Source organism: Hemibagrus wyckioides, linkage group LG24 (genome assembly GCF_019097595.1).
Source record: "Hemibagrus wyckioides isolate EC202008001 linkage group LG24, SWU_Hwy_1.0, whole genome shotgun sequence".
Classification (NCBI taxonomy): Eukaryota; Metazoa; Chordata; class Actinopteri; order Siluriformes; family Bagridae; genus Hemibagrus; species Hemibagrus wyckioides.
The window spans coordinates 1,141,943-1,159,812 of NC_080733.1; the positions used below are offsets into that span (position 1 = coordinate 1,141,943).

The window sequence follows — 17,870 nt, forward strand, 5'->3', positions numbered from 1 at the left end:
CCACATCACCCTGTACTTTGTTTTTGTTCTGTGTAGCACCTCTGGTTTAGGAGGAACGTTGTTTCATTTCACAGTGTACTGCATCAGCTATATATGGTTAAAGTGTCAATAAAGCTTTGACTTTGATCAAAGTGAAGTTCTCAACTGTTCAGTGATGGACATTGAGTGTAAAATGATGTGGATCCTGTCTAAATAAGAAAGTCCACAGCTGTCTCTGGTGTCTATGTGGTAGCATCCACAGCAATCTTAACTTTAGGCCAGGGTTTCAGGAAGAAACAGAGCAGAAGCAGAGCATCAGGATGGATCAGATCTGGAGAGCAGAAGGAGTCAGGAGAACCCATCATCACGCAGTGGTAGCATTGTGGAGATGAAGCTAACATGAGTGTGATGATCAGGATACATACTTTTGACCCTATAGTGCATTTAAGGATCTTTTTGTGTGTGTGTGTGAATCATAGCTCGTTTATTAAGCTCAGTGTACATCCGGCAGCGCACACTACCCTACTAAACAGTATGTCAGGACGGAGAGTGCAGCCCTACCGGTGAGCAGCTGACCGCTCCGTACTATCCTCACATACTCTGTAGTACTGTAGTATGTAGAGGCAGACTCGGGCCGGACCAATCGGAGAGCAGGAGCCACTGGAACGGATGTGACGTCACAGAGAGTCCGCGCAGTGGAGCTGTCAGGTTCATGTGTTGCTAACAGACCGCTTTTAGCTCATCTGTGCGCCGGCAAACATGGACCAGAGGTACAACTTAATTTACTAAATAAATCAGCGTTAGCGTGCTGCTCTTGAAGACGCGTCTCTGCTCTGTGGCTAACGTTAGATAGCTTGTTAGCTCCGTGACAGTGGGCGATGACACAGCGCGCGATACGCAGTTGTTCCTCGTGACCGAGTAGAGCTCGTGCTGCTGTCCGTCTCCCACATCACTAACACCGCATTAAACTAGCTCACGTGTGCACGCTTCATACCACGTCACCTGGGTTACGGGGCTTATTGTCCTAGCTTAATCATCCGCACAAGCCCTTGGCCTCAGTGCACTGGATCTACAGCACACTGGTCATTCTGGAAGAAGTTCCTCAGTGTCCAGTCATGTCAGAGGGGTATGGTCCATGGGAGCATTTGTGATAAAAATCGAATGATCTAAGGCCAGGTCCGGATCAGATGAAGTTGAGCTTTGTGTCATCTGCTGCATCAGACACCTCCCTCAGCGTCATGTCTGATCTCCTGTGCTGAGGGATGTCAGGACAGAGCACTGTCCATCTCACGTGTTGGTGCGGTCAGCATTTCTGGAGTACAGAACAGAGATGATACCCCAGCTATGACACCTGGAGACTGATTATCGAAAGGTCGTGGCAAGAGAAAGCCAGCTTCAGGATAATTTACCTTGTGGAAAGAAGCACCTAGATCACATTCTACCTGCATGGCTTTATGCATTGTGCTGCTGCCACGTAATGGCTGATTCGATAAAGTATGTGCACCCCTGACCATCCCACTCATACATTATTTCAGCTTTGCTGTTATGATAAGCTCCAAGGCTTTCCATAGAACCAGATATGGGTGTGATGATCAGGGGTGCACATACTTTTGCCCATATAATGTATGTAAACATATCCCTAGTGATCTGTGTGTTCAGGTTTGGTTTTCTCTCCTTGTTTTTTGTGTACGTAGGTAGACAACAAGCAACAAGCGTCTATGATGTCATCAGGCAGTGACACAGCAGTACCTCCAGGTGGAGGTGGAAGTTCAGTCATGGAGATGTCGAACTTCGCCCATGTGATCTTCCAGAATGTGGGGAAGAGTTTCCTGCCTCAGGCAGCACTGGAGTGCCACTACACGCTCACACCTTTCATCACCCCCCACCCCAAAGACTGGGTTGGCATCTTTAAGGTTAGCATGTAGACACGTATACACACACACACACACACATACACTCTTTCTTTTTAACTCGTCAGACCCAGTGTGAGTGTGAACTTTATTTTGTGTCTCTGTGCGTTACAGCTGGAATGGGTTTTCAGTGTCTCTGCCCCTTTCCCCTTTTTCTCATCTTCACCCCACTTCCACTTTCATTAAGGCATTTAATCGTGCTTCAATTGAAACAGACGAGTGGAAACTTGGCATCTTGTGAGGTTAAAGCCACAGTTTATAGACAGCGTAAAAAAACTCACTTCAAATCCACCAGATCTGACAGAGCTGGGATAAGCCTAGAGGTTAATGGGAGGAAAAGTGATTTGGAAATACATGTTTAATCCACACACTGTTAGTCTTTTGATGGTTAGCTTTGAGTTGGGTCACTCAGTTTATAGGGTGTGTGTGTGTGTGTGTGTGATTGCTTGTTTCATAGCTGCAGGTGGCAGGCATTTCTTTGGAAGTTAACTAGCTGTTAGACGGAGTAAGATCCAGTGGAGTGGACTGCGTTTTCTAGATGTTTCTTGTATTTATATATATATATATATATATGTCTGTGTGTGTGTGTATAACTGTTTGAGTCACCTGTTCTTACACTTTCTTGTGTTTAATCAGTCTCAAGTTTTATAAGCTTTCTTCTTTTTGGGGGAAAAAGAGCATGCGTTAAAGGACAGTTAAGGTCATGTCCACATTATAGACTACTTAGAAAACAAACCTCTGGACACAGCACTGACTGTGAAACACCGGATTTGCGGTGACTCCATTCCTTACCTCAGGGATCCAGGTGAGAGCTGAGAATCTGCCATAGATGAGCCACTGGTCGACTGAACGGCTTAGGTATTTACACACTCATTCTCATCAAGGAGCAATTTAGAGGTGGCAAAGCATGTTTGTGGGAGGCAACTAGAAAACCCAGGTGGACACAGGTAGAATATGCAGAACCCCTGATGGACAGTAACCTGAGTTTAGGGTCCTGGGGCAATAGGGAGGCAGTTCTGCTGTCACAAGCACTGGGTTAATGTTCTCCGGTCCAGCAATACTGTTATTATTTTATTGCTGAAATTACAGTCATGAACAAACGCACACTCATTTTTATTACTTGTTATTAAGTCTGGAACCACATAGACATGACCACACTGAGGTTCATCCCCTGGGGAAGCTCCGGCAGCCAGACCGCAGCTTTCTTTACCTTCAGCAAATGAAGTGCAGCTTAATTTATACTCTATTTAACAAAAGTCTTTTGAAGTGAATGGACATGCTGAGTGTACACACATACACACACACACACATACACACACACACACACACACACACATATATACACTCAGTGTGCCACTGGCTCCCCCATGTGGTAGTCATCATTCCATCTGAATCCATCTTCCTCTGCTGTAATACTGAGAACTGTAATTTTTTGGATTGATTTTTTTTTATTTGCTTGTTATTGCTCAGAATAAGAGGAACTTATTCAGAAATAAGATTTGCTATAAAACCTAAACATGGCTCTGGGTTATTTCATGAACTCGTTAAAGTCAAACAAATCAAGTTAGATTTGGTTTGTAGCATTTGGCTGTTGTGTATGCACCTGTGTAGCTATGGTAGGTGGGTGTGTCCGAAAGCGTCCTGTAGATACCGAGTGAAAGATGGATCACCTACACGTGTAACAGACCCACGTAAAACTTCCACGTGAAGAACGGATGCCACAGTTTACCTTCTTTTAACACCAGAGCGCTGTGTGTAATCGAGCTGTGTTGTGTGTCTTGCTGGTTGTCTCCGACTAGCTTATCTTTCTCTCCTTCAGATGAGCAGGCAGTGTGTAATTAAGCTGTCACACACTTGTGGAATGTTCCTCACACACATGATTGATGGTCACATCCACCCTCTTATTATTTTATTCTTCATTTATCAGTCCTGTACCTGCAAGCACCGACTGTGTGAAGCACACACACACACGCACACCTGCGAACACACACACATACACACACACACTCCTGCTGTATAATTATCCGGTTATTTACGCTTTGCTGTGTTCCAGATGAAAGCTGAATATTTTTCCACAAAGCAGAGAGATAGTCATGATATATTGTTATTGTCAGAGGTGTAATGTGAGGGTGTGTGTGTGTGTGTGTGTGTGTTTGTCTGTTCATGCTGGATCTGTGCACAGGTACAGGCTTTCACCTGAAACTGCTACTCAGCCATAATCATTCCAAATCTCTCTTTTTCATACACACACACACACCTTTTAACAGCTGTCTAACAGCTACACATTCCCCCATATCTCCATGTCTGTGATATTTACGGGCTGTAAAAGAGAATATGATAATAACACAGCTATCCCTAGTGACACCTTTAACATGTCTGAAGTTTATACATGTGGAGGTTGCCATCATTCTAATCATTAAATCTGAGGCTAACAGGGGAACTTTGTGTTAATGCCGTTATTATCAGTCACACTTTCTTTTTTTCTCAGTTCTATTGCTTTTATTATCATTTTATTAGGTTATTAAATCATCTGTTATTTTCTGTAAGCTTTTAACATAGGAGCTTCATCTTGTGTGTGTGTGTGTGTGTGTGTAGGTGGGTTGGAGCAGTGCACGAGACTACTACACTTTCCTTTGGTCTCCCATGCCTGAGAACTACACTGAAGGTTCCACAGTCCACAGGGTTCTTGTCTTCCAAGGTACACACACGCCACGTGTATTGTGAGAGAATCAGCTCTGTAAACCTGAGCAGTGTTTCTCTACGCCACCGCTAGCAGCTTGACAGCACTCTGTCTGGGTTCACAGGTTACTATGTTCCCCGTAGCGATGGCGAGTTTTATCAGTTCTGCTATGTCACACACATGGGGGAAATCCGAGGGGCCAGCACACCCTTCCAGTTCCGACCGGCCACCCCCACAGGGGAGGAGCTACTGACTGTGGAGGATGATGGGAATTCAGACATACTGGTGGTCACAACCAAAACTGGACTACTTGAGGTACACACACACACACACACACACACCCACACACACACACATGTTTGTCTTGCTAGCCTTTTATTAAAATACTGATTAATGCAGATAATTCATGGTATGCTTACACCTCTATCTATCTATCTATCTATCTATCTATCTATCTATCTATCTATCTATCTATCTATCTATCTATCTTTACATAGATTCACACAATGATATAAATGCATATCACAATATGTCTTGTGTGTGTGTGTATGTGTAGCGGCGTGTGGAGGAAGTTCAGCAGGAATGCAGGGAGCTGCAAAAAGCTGTTTGTCTCCTCACGCATGAGAGAGACCAACTTAAAGAAGAACAGAGACAACACAATCAGGTACACACACACACTGTTACACACTGCTGTTTCCACCACATGCATGTCTGAAGGAAGACTCACTATCTCCATTTGTCTATATGTCTGCCAGTGAGAACACACAGTGCACTCCCAGAAAGCACTTTAGTTGTTCAGATAACGTGTGTGTGTGTGTGTGACCTTTCTCAACCCATTGAGTGAAAATGAATGAGTGTGAGTGCAGTGATTGCATAAGTATGAGAGAGAGGGAGAAATGGGGGATGTTGATGAGGGAGAGAGAGAGAGAGAGAGAGAGAGAGTGAGTAATGTGAGTTAGAAAAAGCTGATAAATAGTGATTAGGAGGCTCTGATTCATATCAAGACTGTTTACTTGTTTCTTTTACTCTCTATTCTCTCTCTCTCTCTCTCTCTCTCTCTCTCTCTCTCTCTCTCTCTCTCTCTTCACCCACATGCTGTTACAATTTTCTTATTTACACGTTCTGTCTCTGCTCCTAAGCTTGAGTAAATATGAGGCTTTATTGCTTGTAATGCTCTTTCAGTCATGTTCAGGCTTTAGTGCTTCCTGTGGAGATTCCACTAGCAGGCACTCAGAGTAGTAAAAAGTGCTGGAGAAGCAGGATGTCAGGGGGCAGTATAGTGGTGTTGCGGCACCCCCTTGTGTCTCCTGTGTAATGGGTTTAATAGTGTGTGTGGGTGGGTGTCTCCATCATAATATCTATATAAAGTATTAACACTCCCATAATAGAGTGGGAGTTACACAGCTACACACATTCACTTATAGTTGTGTCATAAACACACTAAAGAGTGTGTGTAGTGTGTGTATCACTCTGGTGCACTCTAACCAGTGAATATAGTTACTCGTTTGAGAGTTGTGTGGATGCAAATTTTACAACATTTTTATAAGCCTTTTATACGCACGTGTAGTAATGCTGAAGTTAATTAGCTATATGAGAGTCACTAAACCCCTGCGGGAAGAGTGTGTGTGTGTCTGTGTGTCTGTGTGTGTGATGTCAGATCCAGATGTTGCCAGATCTGGTTATATATGGGCATGTTAGAACAAAGTGAACTGAAAGCAGTACGCTGCTCTTGATGTCTAGGACGTGTGTGTGTGTGTGTGTGTGTGTGCGCGTGTGTGTTATCATCTACATGGAGCTCTGTGATTGACATCAGTGTCTTATCCACTGCTGCTTCTTCCAATGGCAGGAGCGACAGCAGCGGCTGAGAGAGGAGAGAGAGAAAGCTCAAGCTGGAGTGAAACAGCTGGAGCAGGACCTGCTAGGAATCACACAGAAAGCTGTGCTTAAAGAGACTGAGTTGGATTGGTAGGGAACACACACACACACACACACACAAATGCACAAAGCAATGTTTTTACACATATATGTCAGTAGGTACATAAGAGTATACTGTACACACCTAGTCTACTACAGCATTTAATAAACAGCTTTTTATACGCTTACTACTTTGTAACCTGTGTGTGTGTTGTGCAGTCTGAGGAGCAAGTTACAAAAGGTGACCCTGGAGAGGGATAATTTGGAGATTCAGCTGAAAAACGAGAGAGATGAAAGGGAGCTGTATAAAGTGAGTACTACACTGACCGTGTGTGTGTGTGTGTGTGTGTGTGGTGTTCAGGTGTGTAGAATGTCAGTGTATTTCTGAATGTTGGTCTCAGGGTACTTGTTTGTGTGTTACTCTGAATGTCACTTATGCTCATGAGTGCACTGTTTCAGCATCTTCTGGCGAAGTTCACATTGCAGCAGCAACTGTGTGTGTGTGTGTGTGTGTGTGTGTGTATAGTCTCACATGCGCAGTGCTGAGCTGGAAAACACTAAGCTGAGTGCAGAGCTGCAGATGCTGAAGGCAGTGGAGCTGAACCGAGAGGTCACCATCTCACAGTACCAAGAGGAGCTACACAGACTCCATGCAGAAAGAAACACACACCCTGCAGATGCAGTATGACACACACACATACACACACAAGCTATAAGCTATAGGTCTGTGTACAGTGTGAGTTAGAAGTCCTGCGCTGGCACTAATTCACCCTCACAGAGTTCTACACCATTTCTAACAGGAAGGCCACAACTAAAAATAATTAAATGTATTATCATGTATTAGTTTATATGATAATGTATATTATTACAGAGTGTCTCAAAAGACTCCATACACAGCAGAAATGAACACTTCTTAACATAACATTCTCACACACATACACTACTTTTAGAGTGCTCAGTGGTCAAGGTTTACATTATGTATGTCCACCTGAATGATTGTTCTGTGTGTGTGTGTGTGTGTAGAATTTAATAGAGCAGTTGCGTCAGATGAAGGAGCAGCTGGAGACCACGTACCAGCGAGCGGCCATGCTGGATTCACAACTACATGAGGCCTCCAGTGAGCATGAACGAACAAAGGCAGAGCTTCACCGTGTCTGTCAAGAGGCTGAGCTCATCCGCACCAGCTTAGCCGAAGTCCAGGAGGAGTGCCGGATCAACCAGAACCAGCTGTATGAGCTGAGGAACCAAACCTTACAAAAAACGGTAATCGAACAAAGTCTCATCACTCCAGAAATGATAGAATTCACATCATGCTTTATCTAACAGCTTAAAAAGCTAACAAATGAAACATACTATACTATCACAAGACTCCCCTTCATCACTGGACTAACAGGAACTGAGTGCCACTTTATATTCAAAGCCAGCTCTGCTGTACAGAGCAGTGACAATGGAGAATACTAGCTCCACATCTGCTCAGAATGCTTACAGCTGTCTTAAAAACCCCTTCATAGGCAGGGGCAGAAGCCGTCTCAGAGCTGGAGGCTGAACTGCAGAAGGAGGTGGAAGAGCTGAAGCTCAGACTGCAGATGGCTGCAGAGCACTACAAGGAGAAGTACAGAGAGTGTCAGCGGCTGCGCAGACAAGTCACCAAACTTACACAGAGGCAGGAAACACAGCAGGAGGTGTGTGTGTCTGTGTGTGTGTCTGTGTGCGTGTGTAATAAACGTCCTGCATTTTTAAGTGCATTATTTGTTTGCACAGGACTGCAGCAGGAATGACACATCCACAGATAGCACCCAGGAGCCGAATCTGATGAATGCTGAGTTACCTGCTCAAGGTGTGCAGAGTCACATCCTTACTGTGTGAACTGGGGTGTTGTGGTCAAGGCTTTAACTGCATTCTCATGTCTTACAGCAAAGCAGCCTGAGACTCAGGAGTGTGCCCAGCAAAAGACTAATGAAGAAAGGGAAGAGGTAGAGGGAGAAAAAACAGAAACGAGCAAGGACGAGCAGCAACAGGAAGGGGAGGAGACTAGTGTGTCGGTTGAGGTGGAGCTAGCTCGGATGGAGGAGAGGTGGAGAGAGCAGTGTGTGATCAGCAACAACTTAAAACTCCTGCTAGCTGATGAAGAGCAACGGTTTCAGGTACGACACACACATCACTCTAGTGTGTTCAGCTAATCTGACCTCATTCATACTTCCCGACTCACATTGATATCAAGTTTCTGTGTGTGTGTGCGTGTGTAAGAATTCATAAAATACTGGACTGATTGAGTGGAGGGGAGAGCAGGTCATAAAGAGCTGCCCAAGTCTGAGTGCATAGACTGAGCAGAAGATAACATCACACGCCCACACACACACACACACACTTTATTGGTCGAACCTTTTCATCAGTGCACACAGACATGAAGTCTCTTTTCTCTTGTAGAAGGAGAGAAGTCCAGTAGATCAGACCAGGTGGTCACACTCACCTTTGACCAGCAGCAGGAACACACTTTGTACCCCATGTCCCCACATACACCATTCTGCCCCAGTACACCACCACACTGTGTGGAATGAAGTATTGAAGTTTTTTTTACAATCCCTTTCTTTTCTCAGCCTCAGTAGTAACTGGACAAACAAACATAATTCTAAAGGATAATCTTTAATTGATAAATAAATAAAGATAAATGAAGATGAAGATGGATTTTCCAGTTAGGAGACTTAGAGTTTTTAGGTTCAGATTGTGAATTTACTCCTGAATGTCCTTCAGATACAGCAGATAGCGTGTAGAGCCTGGAGTGTTTCTGATGATTAGAGTTGACTGGTTTGTACTGGTTCATCTCCAGTTAATGGAATACGTTGTAGATACCTGAACATGTAATTCCTCAGGGATTATAATTGCACGCTTTTTGATTAATGTGTGTGTGTTTGTCGATGTGTTTAAAGGCACAGTTAGCCGAGAAGGATCGAGAGGTCTGTTCTCTGAGAGAGAGTCTAGCTGAGGTGACGAAAGAAAAGGAGAAGTTGGAAGAGGTAAGAGTTTTCCCAGTTTCTAGAAATATTTTTTGTCTTTTGACAAAATATCTTTTGTCTCATTAGTCACTGGTAAAGCTGTTAGCTCTATTTGCTCTGGTCCAGAAGGCTAACACTGGTGTATTTAAATTGAGATGATGAAAAAAATGAGACACAGCTCTGGAAAAAATCAGAGCCCACTGCAAAATAATGAGTTTCTTCTGTTTTTTCTTCCAGGGTCATGTATTGGTGAGATGAACTGTTTTGTTTGATTTTTTGTGAACTGCTGACAATATTTCTAAATTCAAAATATAACTATTGTTATTTAGGGTGTATATTTATAGGAAATGACATCACATCAAAATAACCCAAGATCATGCAGTATTTGCAGAGCTTTAATAACTCAAATAAAACAAAATGCAAATAATTAGTAAACAGATTGTGTTAATGCTTTGTGTAAATAACATTAAGAGATCAGTATTTGGTGGAATAACCCCGATCTGCATGGGTTTTAGCTCCATGATCTCCACCAGTTTCTCACACTGCTGTTAGGGAAATTTATACCAAAAAAGCAAACAGCTCAGCTTTACTTGATGTTTTGTGATCATCCATCTTCCTCTTGATGACATTCCAGAGGTTTTCAATAGGGTTCACATCTGGAGATTGGGCAGTGCTCTCATTTTTTTCCAGAGCTGTATTTTGATTAGAGCAGCCTAAATGCCACCAGCAGCTCCCTTATTAGCTCCAGCACTTGTGTTAAATGTTAACTGGAGGAATAATTCCTCTAATTATGATCCCCAGTTCTCTGGTTAAATGGAGGGTGACTGAGGGAGAAGAGAAAAAGAGAGACTTCACCACACCAGAGATACATAAAGACTGAGCTTTTTTTTTTTTACTCTTTAATTGTAGTGTTGTTTTTTTTTTATTGTAAAGCTTTTAAACCTAGACAGGAAGCTGTACACCCTTAGCACTGCTGATCATGTTTCTGCCTTTCAGGAGCTGTGTTCACTTGCAGGCAGAGAGGAAGGGGCTTGTGGACAGAGGTCAGAGGTCAGGGAGCCCGTGGTGTTGCGCTACCCTCTGCCCTACCCTCACGACTCTCCCCCTCTTCCGCTTGTGCCCCAGCAACCTGCCGAGCTGCAGTATGGAAACCCGTACTGTGACCAGAACACCCGCGGTGTGTATCAGCTACTCAGCTCAGCACCGAGATAGTGTGACTTCTCACATGATGGAAACCTGTGTTTGTTTCTCCTAGACGGAGCAGACGGGGCTTTGTCCCCACAGCAAAGTTGCCATCCCCCTCCTGTAGCTCTGCCTCCGTGGGTGGGTCCTGTGGTGTGCAGTCAGCCGCTGCGGAGTCTCAGCCCTCCTGACGGCCTGGAGAACCCTGCCGAGGAGCGGCCCAACGTCAGAAGCGCTTTTGTTCAATTATTATTAGGTTTTTGCGATCGCTGAGATTTCCGGGCCTGTCTTGTTTCTACATCTGCAGCCCTGTCAGATTTTTTCCTCTTTTCCTTCCCTCTTTCTCTCCTCTATCCTCTTGCTCTTTACGGCTAGATGTTTCAGGTTAAAGGGGAGCACTAGAACGGTGAATTTGCATAATAGCACAATTAAGGCATTTCCTCTTCAGCTCATTAGTGGATCAGAGTGACGAGGGCAGAGACTCGTTAACGAGCATGGCTGACGTGCTCTGTACTAATTGGTGGAGGTGTTGGCCTGTGCTCTGCAAGGCTGCCATTCCACCATGACCTGTTTCTCTTCTTCTCTCATTTGCTGCATTAAAGACCCATTAACCTTTGCAGGGAACCGACTGCGTGCAGACAGCTGTGGCTTTTAGCAGAACGTGTGTGTGTGTGTGTGTGTGAGAATATGAGATCAGTCTCATTAAGTGAAGCAGCAGTTAGATATTACTGAAGACTGGCATTGAGTGTATGTGTTAACAGGAAAGGAAGGGGTGTGTGTGTTAACTGAGTGCTGTTGTCTTGTAACAGGGAGGTGATGGTGAAGCTCCTGCAGTCTGCGATCATCAGAGTCCAGAGTCAAATGAGAGCGGCTCCAGCTTTTGCTTTGACACCAGGTAAGACCTCACACTGTGGTCAGTCTGCACTTCCTCACTGTGATCCCAGTGAAACTGAGAGAAACTTTACTTTTCAGCAAGGTCAGTTTGATTTTTGTTAAAGAACTTCGATATGCAAACTGCTAGATTCTGTTTTCTAGACCAAAGACACAATCACAGGAATATCAAACTTAACGGATCTGGAATGTTAAGGTCAAGGTGCTGATAGACTCACCGAGACTGAGTGGGGTAATGAAGTCAAAAGTGATGATGATGATACCCTGCGTGTGTGTGTTTCAGGACGGATGTTCATAAGCGCTGTCCTCTGTGTGAAGTCATTTTCCCTCCACACTTTGAGCAGCGCAGTTTCGAGCGTCATGTGGAGTCGCACTGGAGGGAGTGTCCAGTGTGCAGTGAGCAGTTCCCTCTGGACTGTCAGCAGCACCTCTATGAGAAACACGTCCTCACTCACTTCGACAGCAACGTGCTCAACTTCGATTAGAAAAGTCCCGACTGTAATGTGGAGGCGAGCGTTCATGCTTAGTTCAGCACTTTTTAAATGATGATGATGAAGATGATGATGCTACTTGCCTGTGTGCTAATGCCCGCATGTTTTTACATCACAAACATTTGAGATTTGCACATACACGATACTGTCTCGTAAAGACATGTTTGGTTGCTAAGTGTCCGGTATGGATCTTTAATTTTTTTAATTAACTCTTTTCTTTCCAAACACTTTATTTATTCCGAATGCATTTAAAGCTGCTATGAGATTTGGTTGCACTGTAAAATGATAGCTAAGAGCTTTACATGTATAAATCTAGAATCTCTGGAGAGAGGTGTGATGAACACTCGGTGTATTTATGCTTGATTGATTTGATATGACGACGCAGGTCGTGTTGAACATTTTTGCCGTGTGATATGTAACAGCTTCGTTCTGTAGCTGGTCTTGTGACACTATTTCCTGAAAATCCACACAGACCATCCTGAAGTTGCAAAAGGATTTCACTTGAGGGGGACATCAGGTCTCTGAATCCTGTGTCCTGGCTATGACATGAGAGAAATAAAAGAATCACATGAAGTTCGTGATTTTTGTGTGTTCAGTCTGACAAATTAGCAGATGAAAAACTCTTAACAGTCAGAAGTCTTGTATTCTCGCAGGACAATGGTGCTTTCACTAAGTGATATTTAATTGGTGCTGATTCATTCAGCATTGTTACAGATTCAGTACTAAGAGACGTCGTTCATTCACTTTTTGTCTTTATTTTTTTGCACCTTTTCAAAATATCATAAACAGCTTTTAAAATAAAGACACCTGAACAAATCTTTCATATTCACAAGAACCAGTAATACAAATTTGGCCACAGAAAAAATATATCACAAAACGTAGTATGAAAATAGAACTTCAAAACTACTTTACAAAGAGGTTACAATACATTCACTATACAGGACATCAGACCACCTCTCGCACTGTAGGCTGTGCTGTAGAGGCAGCCGAAGTCCAAACGTACAAAGTATAAAGTTACTGAGACACGGATCCTCTCTGTGAAGGTGCTGCTCTACAAAATGATATGTACGAGTGATTCCCACGTACACAAAGTGTGGCTCGAAAGTGGAAAAAAGCTTCTACACACACCAAAAGTGACACCATGTCGACAGGAAATCAGAACTACATCTGTTCAAGTATTAAAATTGGCACTGGTCACTGTACTGTCACACACACACACACACACTGCTTATCCTCTGTGGGTTTTTTGGCATCTAGACAGTCCATCAGCTCATACAACGATCATTACAATAACAACTCACATGACCTGAAATGTGGTCCATGACTAGACACACATTGTGTAGAGTTTAAAAAAACACTACGATTTAAATACTGCTGCAGGAATCAGACGCATGTATAAACGGTTTATTGAGAGTAACGTTCACTGTGCATCCAGCAGGTGATGGCTGACACGCCAGAGCAGCAGCGTGAGGCAGTTCCCTCACACAGATCCGTTATGGTACATGTTCACACATTCCTGTACTGTGTACACCACCTTGCCCTGGCTGTGACGTGTGTGTGTGTGTGTGTTTCAGTCAGTAATGGATTGTACTGGTGACTTTCTTTGTAGTGCAAGCAGAGTGAAGCTGGCTAGGTAACCAGTTAGTGTGCCAGCAGGGTGATGGAGAGGCAGCGTGAAGGTGGCATGGGTGCTGATGTTTTTGAAGACGGTTATTGCACATTCGTAACATTTTTCTTTTCCAAACTCGGTGCCTTGAGGTTGGGTTCTATTCTTGAAGTCGACAGTGTGGTTGACTCCAGGGTTCAGGTTCTACCTCAGCTTTGTGCAGCAGGTGCTGATGGGACATCAAGAAAAAAAACAATACTGGACTGCAGCACCAGGAGATGCTTCTCTACTGAAGGCTTTACTCTACATCACACTCTCAGTGACTTCAGTGAGATTGGAGTTGAGGCAGGGCCTTAGTTCAGCCATGTCAGTCGTTCTTTGCTGTAGAAGATGGCACTCAACACCCTTTAGGTTGACAATCAGCAAGTCAAATGCACTGCTTACACTATAAATCATACAGTACATGTGAAATGGGGCAGGTTAACTGCTCTGGGGGAATATCTATCTTCATGGCATCGTAGCTTATAACAAGAGGCAGCAACATATCAGCATAATACTTCAGAGAAACACTAGAAGAGGTCCTGCAGAGCAGTGAGGCAGGAATACACTCTTCACCCCATGACACAAACAAGCAGCAGGATTCAACCACAACACAACAAAGCTATGAAGAAGTGACAGCTACATGTCCACTCAACAGTGCAGAGTGCATTACACACTAGAATCAGGTCTGTTCAGCTGGGTTACTCCACCAATCCACTGCTTACTCTCTCTCTCACACACACAACAACTCACACTTACTTAAAACACAAGACAAAACCAGTGACATGAAGTCACTTAATCATCCCCTTACTCTCCAGATGTTTCACTAGAGAACATGCGGATGGAGCCCTGGGTGGAGTCGTCCCTGTCTCTCACTGTTCATCACTGGGGATCACATGGTGGTGTTGGCAGTGGCAGTGTTGGGACCTGAGATTAATGTCTTTCTAATGAAACCTTTCTCCAACATGGAGGAAAATGAAGTCATGAGAAACATAAAAAATAAACAAACATAAAGCCACAACCGAGATCTCTACACAAAATAATACTGCTGTGATACTCCTGCAATCGGATTAGATTAGACCTGCGGTTTGTGCGGTTGGAATGCAGGTGTATTTACTTGAGATTTCTGTTGTTTCTGATCTGTTCTCATGGTACAATCCAGTTACAGAGGCGAGATAAATGAAAACTTCGCTTTAGTTTCTGCACACACACAGTTATCAGAGGAACCTTATGATGCAGGAGAACACCTGCTTTAAACAAAATGGAGATTACATAGGAAATTCATACACTTTTCAGACACGTGTGAGCAAGCACCAATGCAATAAAAAGTGTGGTTTTTCATTTGACTCTGCCTCGTATATAGAATCTCCCTGAACCCAGCAGAAGAAAGCTGTTGAAAGCATGATATAAATAAATCAGAATTGAACTGAATAATAATTGATTTAACTCTATTCCCGCCTTCCACCTGCTGCTATTCTCCTTTATTCTGAAACGGTGGAAATGCCTTGTTTCCTGTCTTTACTTGGCTTCATCAAGCTTCTTGGTTCTGGACAGTTAAATCATTTCTCTTGATTGTTTTTGTCAAATCAACATCAATCTCACACAAGCCCAGTGGATTCACCTGTACCCCTGCTCCTCAGGTATTTATCCAGTCAGGATACAGGTGAGGAGCTCCAGGTGATGTTCACCACAAACATCAGAATGGGGAAAATGGGATCTGTGTGACTGTGACTCGACTGCTGTGATCTTTGTCCAATCTCCAGCTGTCCGGTTTCTGTTCTTGACAGACAGGAGAGGAATGTGATGTGGTCTTTTGCTGTTGTAGGCATCTACCTCAAGGTTTGATGTACAGAGTGGTAATCTAAGTCACCTAGCCTTCCTGTAGAGCTTCTCCTCTGATCTCATCATCAAGCCGTTTTTGCCCACAGAACTGACACAAACCTGCTCATCAGATCAAAGCCACTGAAAGATTTCCCCTGTTCTGATGTTTGATGTGAACAGTAACTGAAGCTCTCTCTCTGTATTTATGGATTTTTTGCAGATCGTTCTGCAATGTGAGGTGTAGCTCTTTCACTGAGCAGTGACTACTGCAGTGTTACAGATTCAAATTAATGTGGATGATTTTTGGGGGCACTGATCTATACAGAATGATCCAGAATGGCCAATGGAAACCATGTTTGCAAATTCTTTCAAAAAAAAAAAAAAAACTGAAATCTCTCATTTAGCTGCGTACTCAGACCGTGTGCTAAAGGGACTCCAGGCTGAGCTCAGCTGTGTCCTGTTGGCTATGATTATCTTACCTGTGGCCAATGTTGTAGGAAGGCACATACCTGTGTGTATCAGATCGAACAATTCACAGTGCAGGTCAGATCAAAAACCAAGCCATGAAGCGTAAGGAATTGTTTGTAGACCTTTACGAGACACAGATCAGCGTGAGAGAATAAAACCATTTCTGAAGCTTTGAATGTTCCTCAGTGAGCTTCAAACCTCTTCCATTTCACAATGATGGAGTCATCAGGTCATCTGCCTAATGCTGGACATCTGGCTAAACTCAGTAACCGGGCCAGAAGGGCCATGGTCAGGGAGATGACCAAGAACCCAGTGTCCACTCTAACAGAGCTTCAGAAGTCTTCCACAGAGATGAGAGAACCTGCTGGAAGAACAACCATCAACCCTACAGCAACTCTGCAGTGGCTTTAGGACAAGTCTCTGAAGGTCCTTGAGTGGTAAAGGGATAGCTCAGACCTGAACCCCAGAGAACATCTGTGAAGAGAGATGAAGAAGCAGATGCTCCACATCGGATCAGATTGAACTTCAGAGGATCTGCCAGGAAGAACTGGACAAATGACTCAAATGCAGGCGTGGAACTCTTGAGATATGTAGAGTCCAAGAAGAGCCAAGAAGACTCAGAGCTGGACCTGCTGTTGAAGTGCTTCTACACAGTACTGAATTAAAGTTTGATGCATCTAAATGAGAGATTTTGGTTTCTGATGAATAAACAAACAAAAAACAACAACAACACAAAAAAAAACAACAGCAGCAACAAAAAAAAAACATTTGCAACATTTGTTTTGTCATTATGGCTTAGTGTGTGTGCAAGGGGTCTTTCAATGCTGTCTGAATCCATTCAATCTGATTTATGATAAATATGACAGGATTCAAAAGATTCAGACCCCTTACGAATTTACACATTATACTGTTACAGATTTCATTTAAAATAGTGTGTGTGTGTGTCAAAATCCATTAAAACATATGAAGTAACACTACTAAGACATGCACATGCTAAAGAGTTCTTAATAGATATTATATACATATGTGTAAATAAAAATATAAACATGTTGACTTTTAAGCAGAATATATCCTGTATCCTGTCAGTGAACGGTCATCCAGAACCAGCATAGGGTCAGATCCATTCTCACTGCATGTACAGAGGAATGATATGACCGGTTTGTGCAAAACAGTACACACTTACAGACCTGTTTAAAAAAAAGAGAAGAGAAAAGGTACCAGCTGGAATCTTCTGTCATATTGTGTGCAGGTGAGTAACTGCCAGGACGTGTGTGATATATGTTCTGAAATGTGTGTGTGTGTGTGTGAGATCACAGTGGGGGGTGAAAGTTGATGGTATGGTGTCTGAGCCCTTGAGAGGTTTTGTAGCTTTTCCCACAGCGGCACTTGAAGGGCTTCCTCACTCTGATCTGTGTCCTGTGTCCGTTCTTAGCGTGGTACTTTATACCGTTCACGTTCTTCAACGAGAAAACCACAAAGAGTTAGAAACAACCAAGAAGTGAACAGCAATTTTATGCATGCTGATGTGAGAAAAGTGCAACATTTTCTATATCAAATGTATATAATATATAAAACATTACTCTGTAATAACGGGTTTCTTCTGTTAACTGCTGCTAGAATTTTTAGCAGAGCTTCACAACATATGTGGCGAATTAAATAATCAGCGCCACGTAGCGTTCAGTTATGACAGGTTGATGCTAGCTTTCCTCAAAAAGCTCTCACACATGATACAAACAGATTCAAATGAAAGGTGACGCACTCCTTCAGGACTAGAACTGAGGCGTTGTGCTAACACAGGGGCGTGGTCATCCATAGGGTACATGTTTCCCAGGAGCTGTAAGTGCAGTGAAGCTGAGCTCTGTAGCCTAACTTAGCCTAAATAAATACCTTTGTCTA

At 43.4% G+C, this 17,870-nt stretch overlaps 2 protein-coding genes across 4 annotated transcripts in view; one reads left to right on the forward strand and one right to left on the reverse strand.

Annotated features, from left to right (window-relative positions):
- Window positions 1-637: 637 nt before the first annotated feature.
- Window positions 638-12,615, forward strand: tax1bp1a (Tax1 (human T-cell leukemia virus type I) binding protein 1a). Its single transcript, XM_058377618.1, has 17 exons — window positions 638-749; window positions 1,674-1,892; window positions 4,485-4,587; window positions 4,694-4,884; window positions 5,126-5,233; window positions 6,416-6,534; window positions 6,703-6,793; window positions 7,010-7,165; window positions 7,507-7,746; window positions 7,995-8,165; window positions 8,245-8,320; window positions 8,398-8,627; window positions 9,411-9,497; window positions 10,473-10,653; window positions 10,732-10,883; window positions 11,468-11,553; window positions 11,833-12,615. Exons 2-17 carry the CDS (start codon window positions 1,698-1,700, stop codon window positions 12,032-12,034), a joined length of 2,388 nt encoding a protein of 795 aa, XP_058233601.1. The 5' UTR covers window positions 638-749; window positions 1,674-1,697; the 3' UTR covers window positions 12,035-12,615.
- A 160-nt stretch (window positions 12,616-12,775) lies between these two features.
- The window catches only part of jazf1a (JAZF zinc finger 1a), a 37,379-nt gene continuing 32,284 nt past the window's right edge, over window positions 12,776-17,870 (reverse strand). For all 3 annotated transcript variants that reach the window (XM_058377621.1, XM_058377619.1, XM_058377620.1), the window contains one exon: window positions 12,776-17,431. In XM_058377621.1, coding sequence (XP_058233604.1) covers window positions 17,285-17,431 — 147 coding nt within the window. In that variant the 3' untranslated portion in view covers window positions 12,776-17,284. The remainder of the gene's footprint in view (window positions 17,432-17,870) is intronic.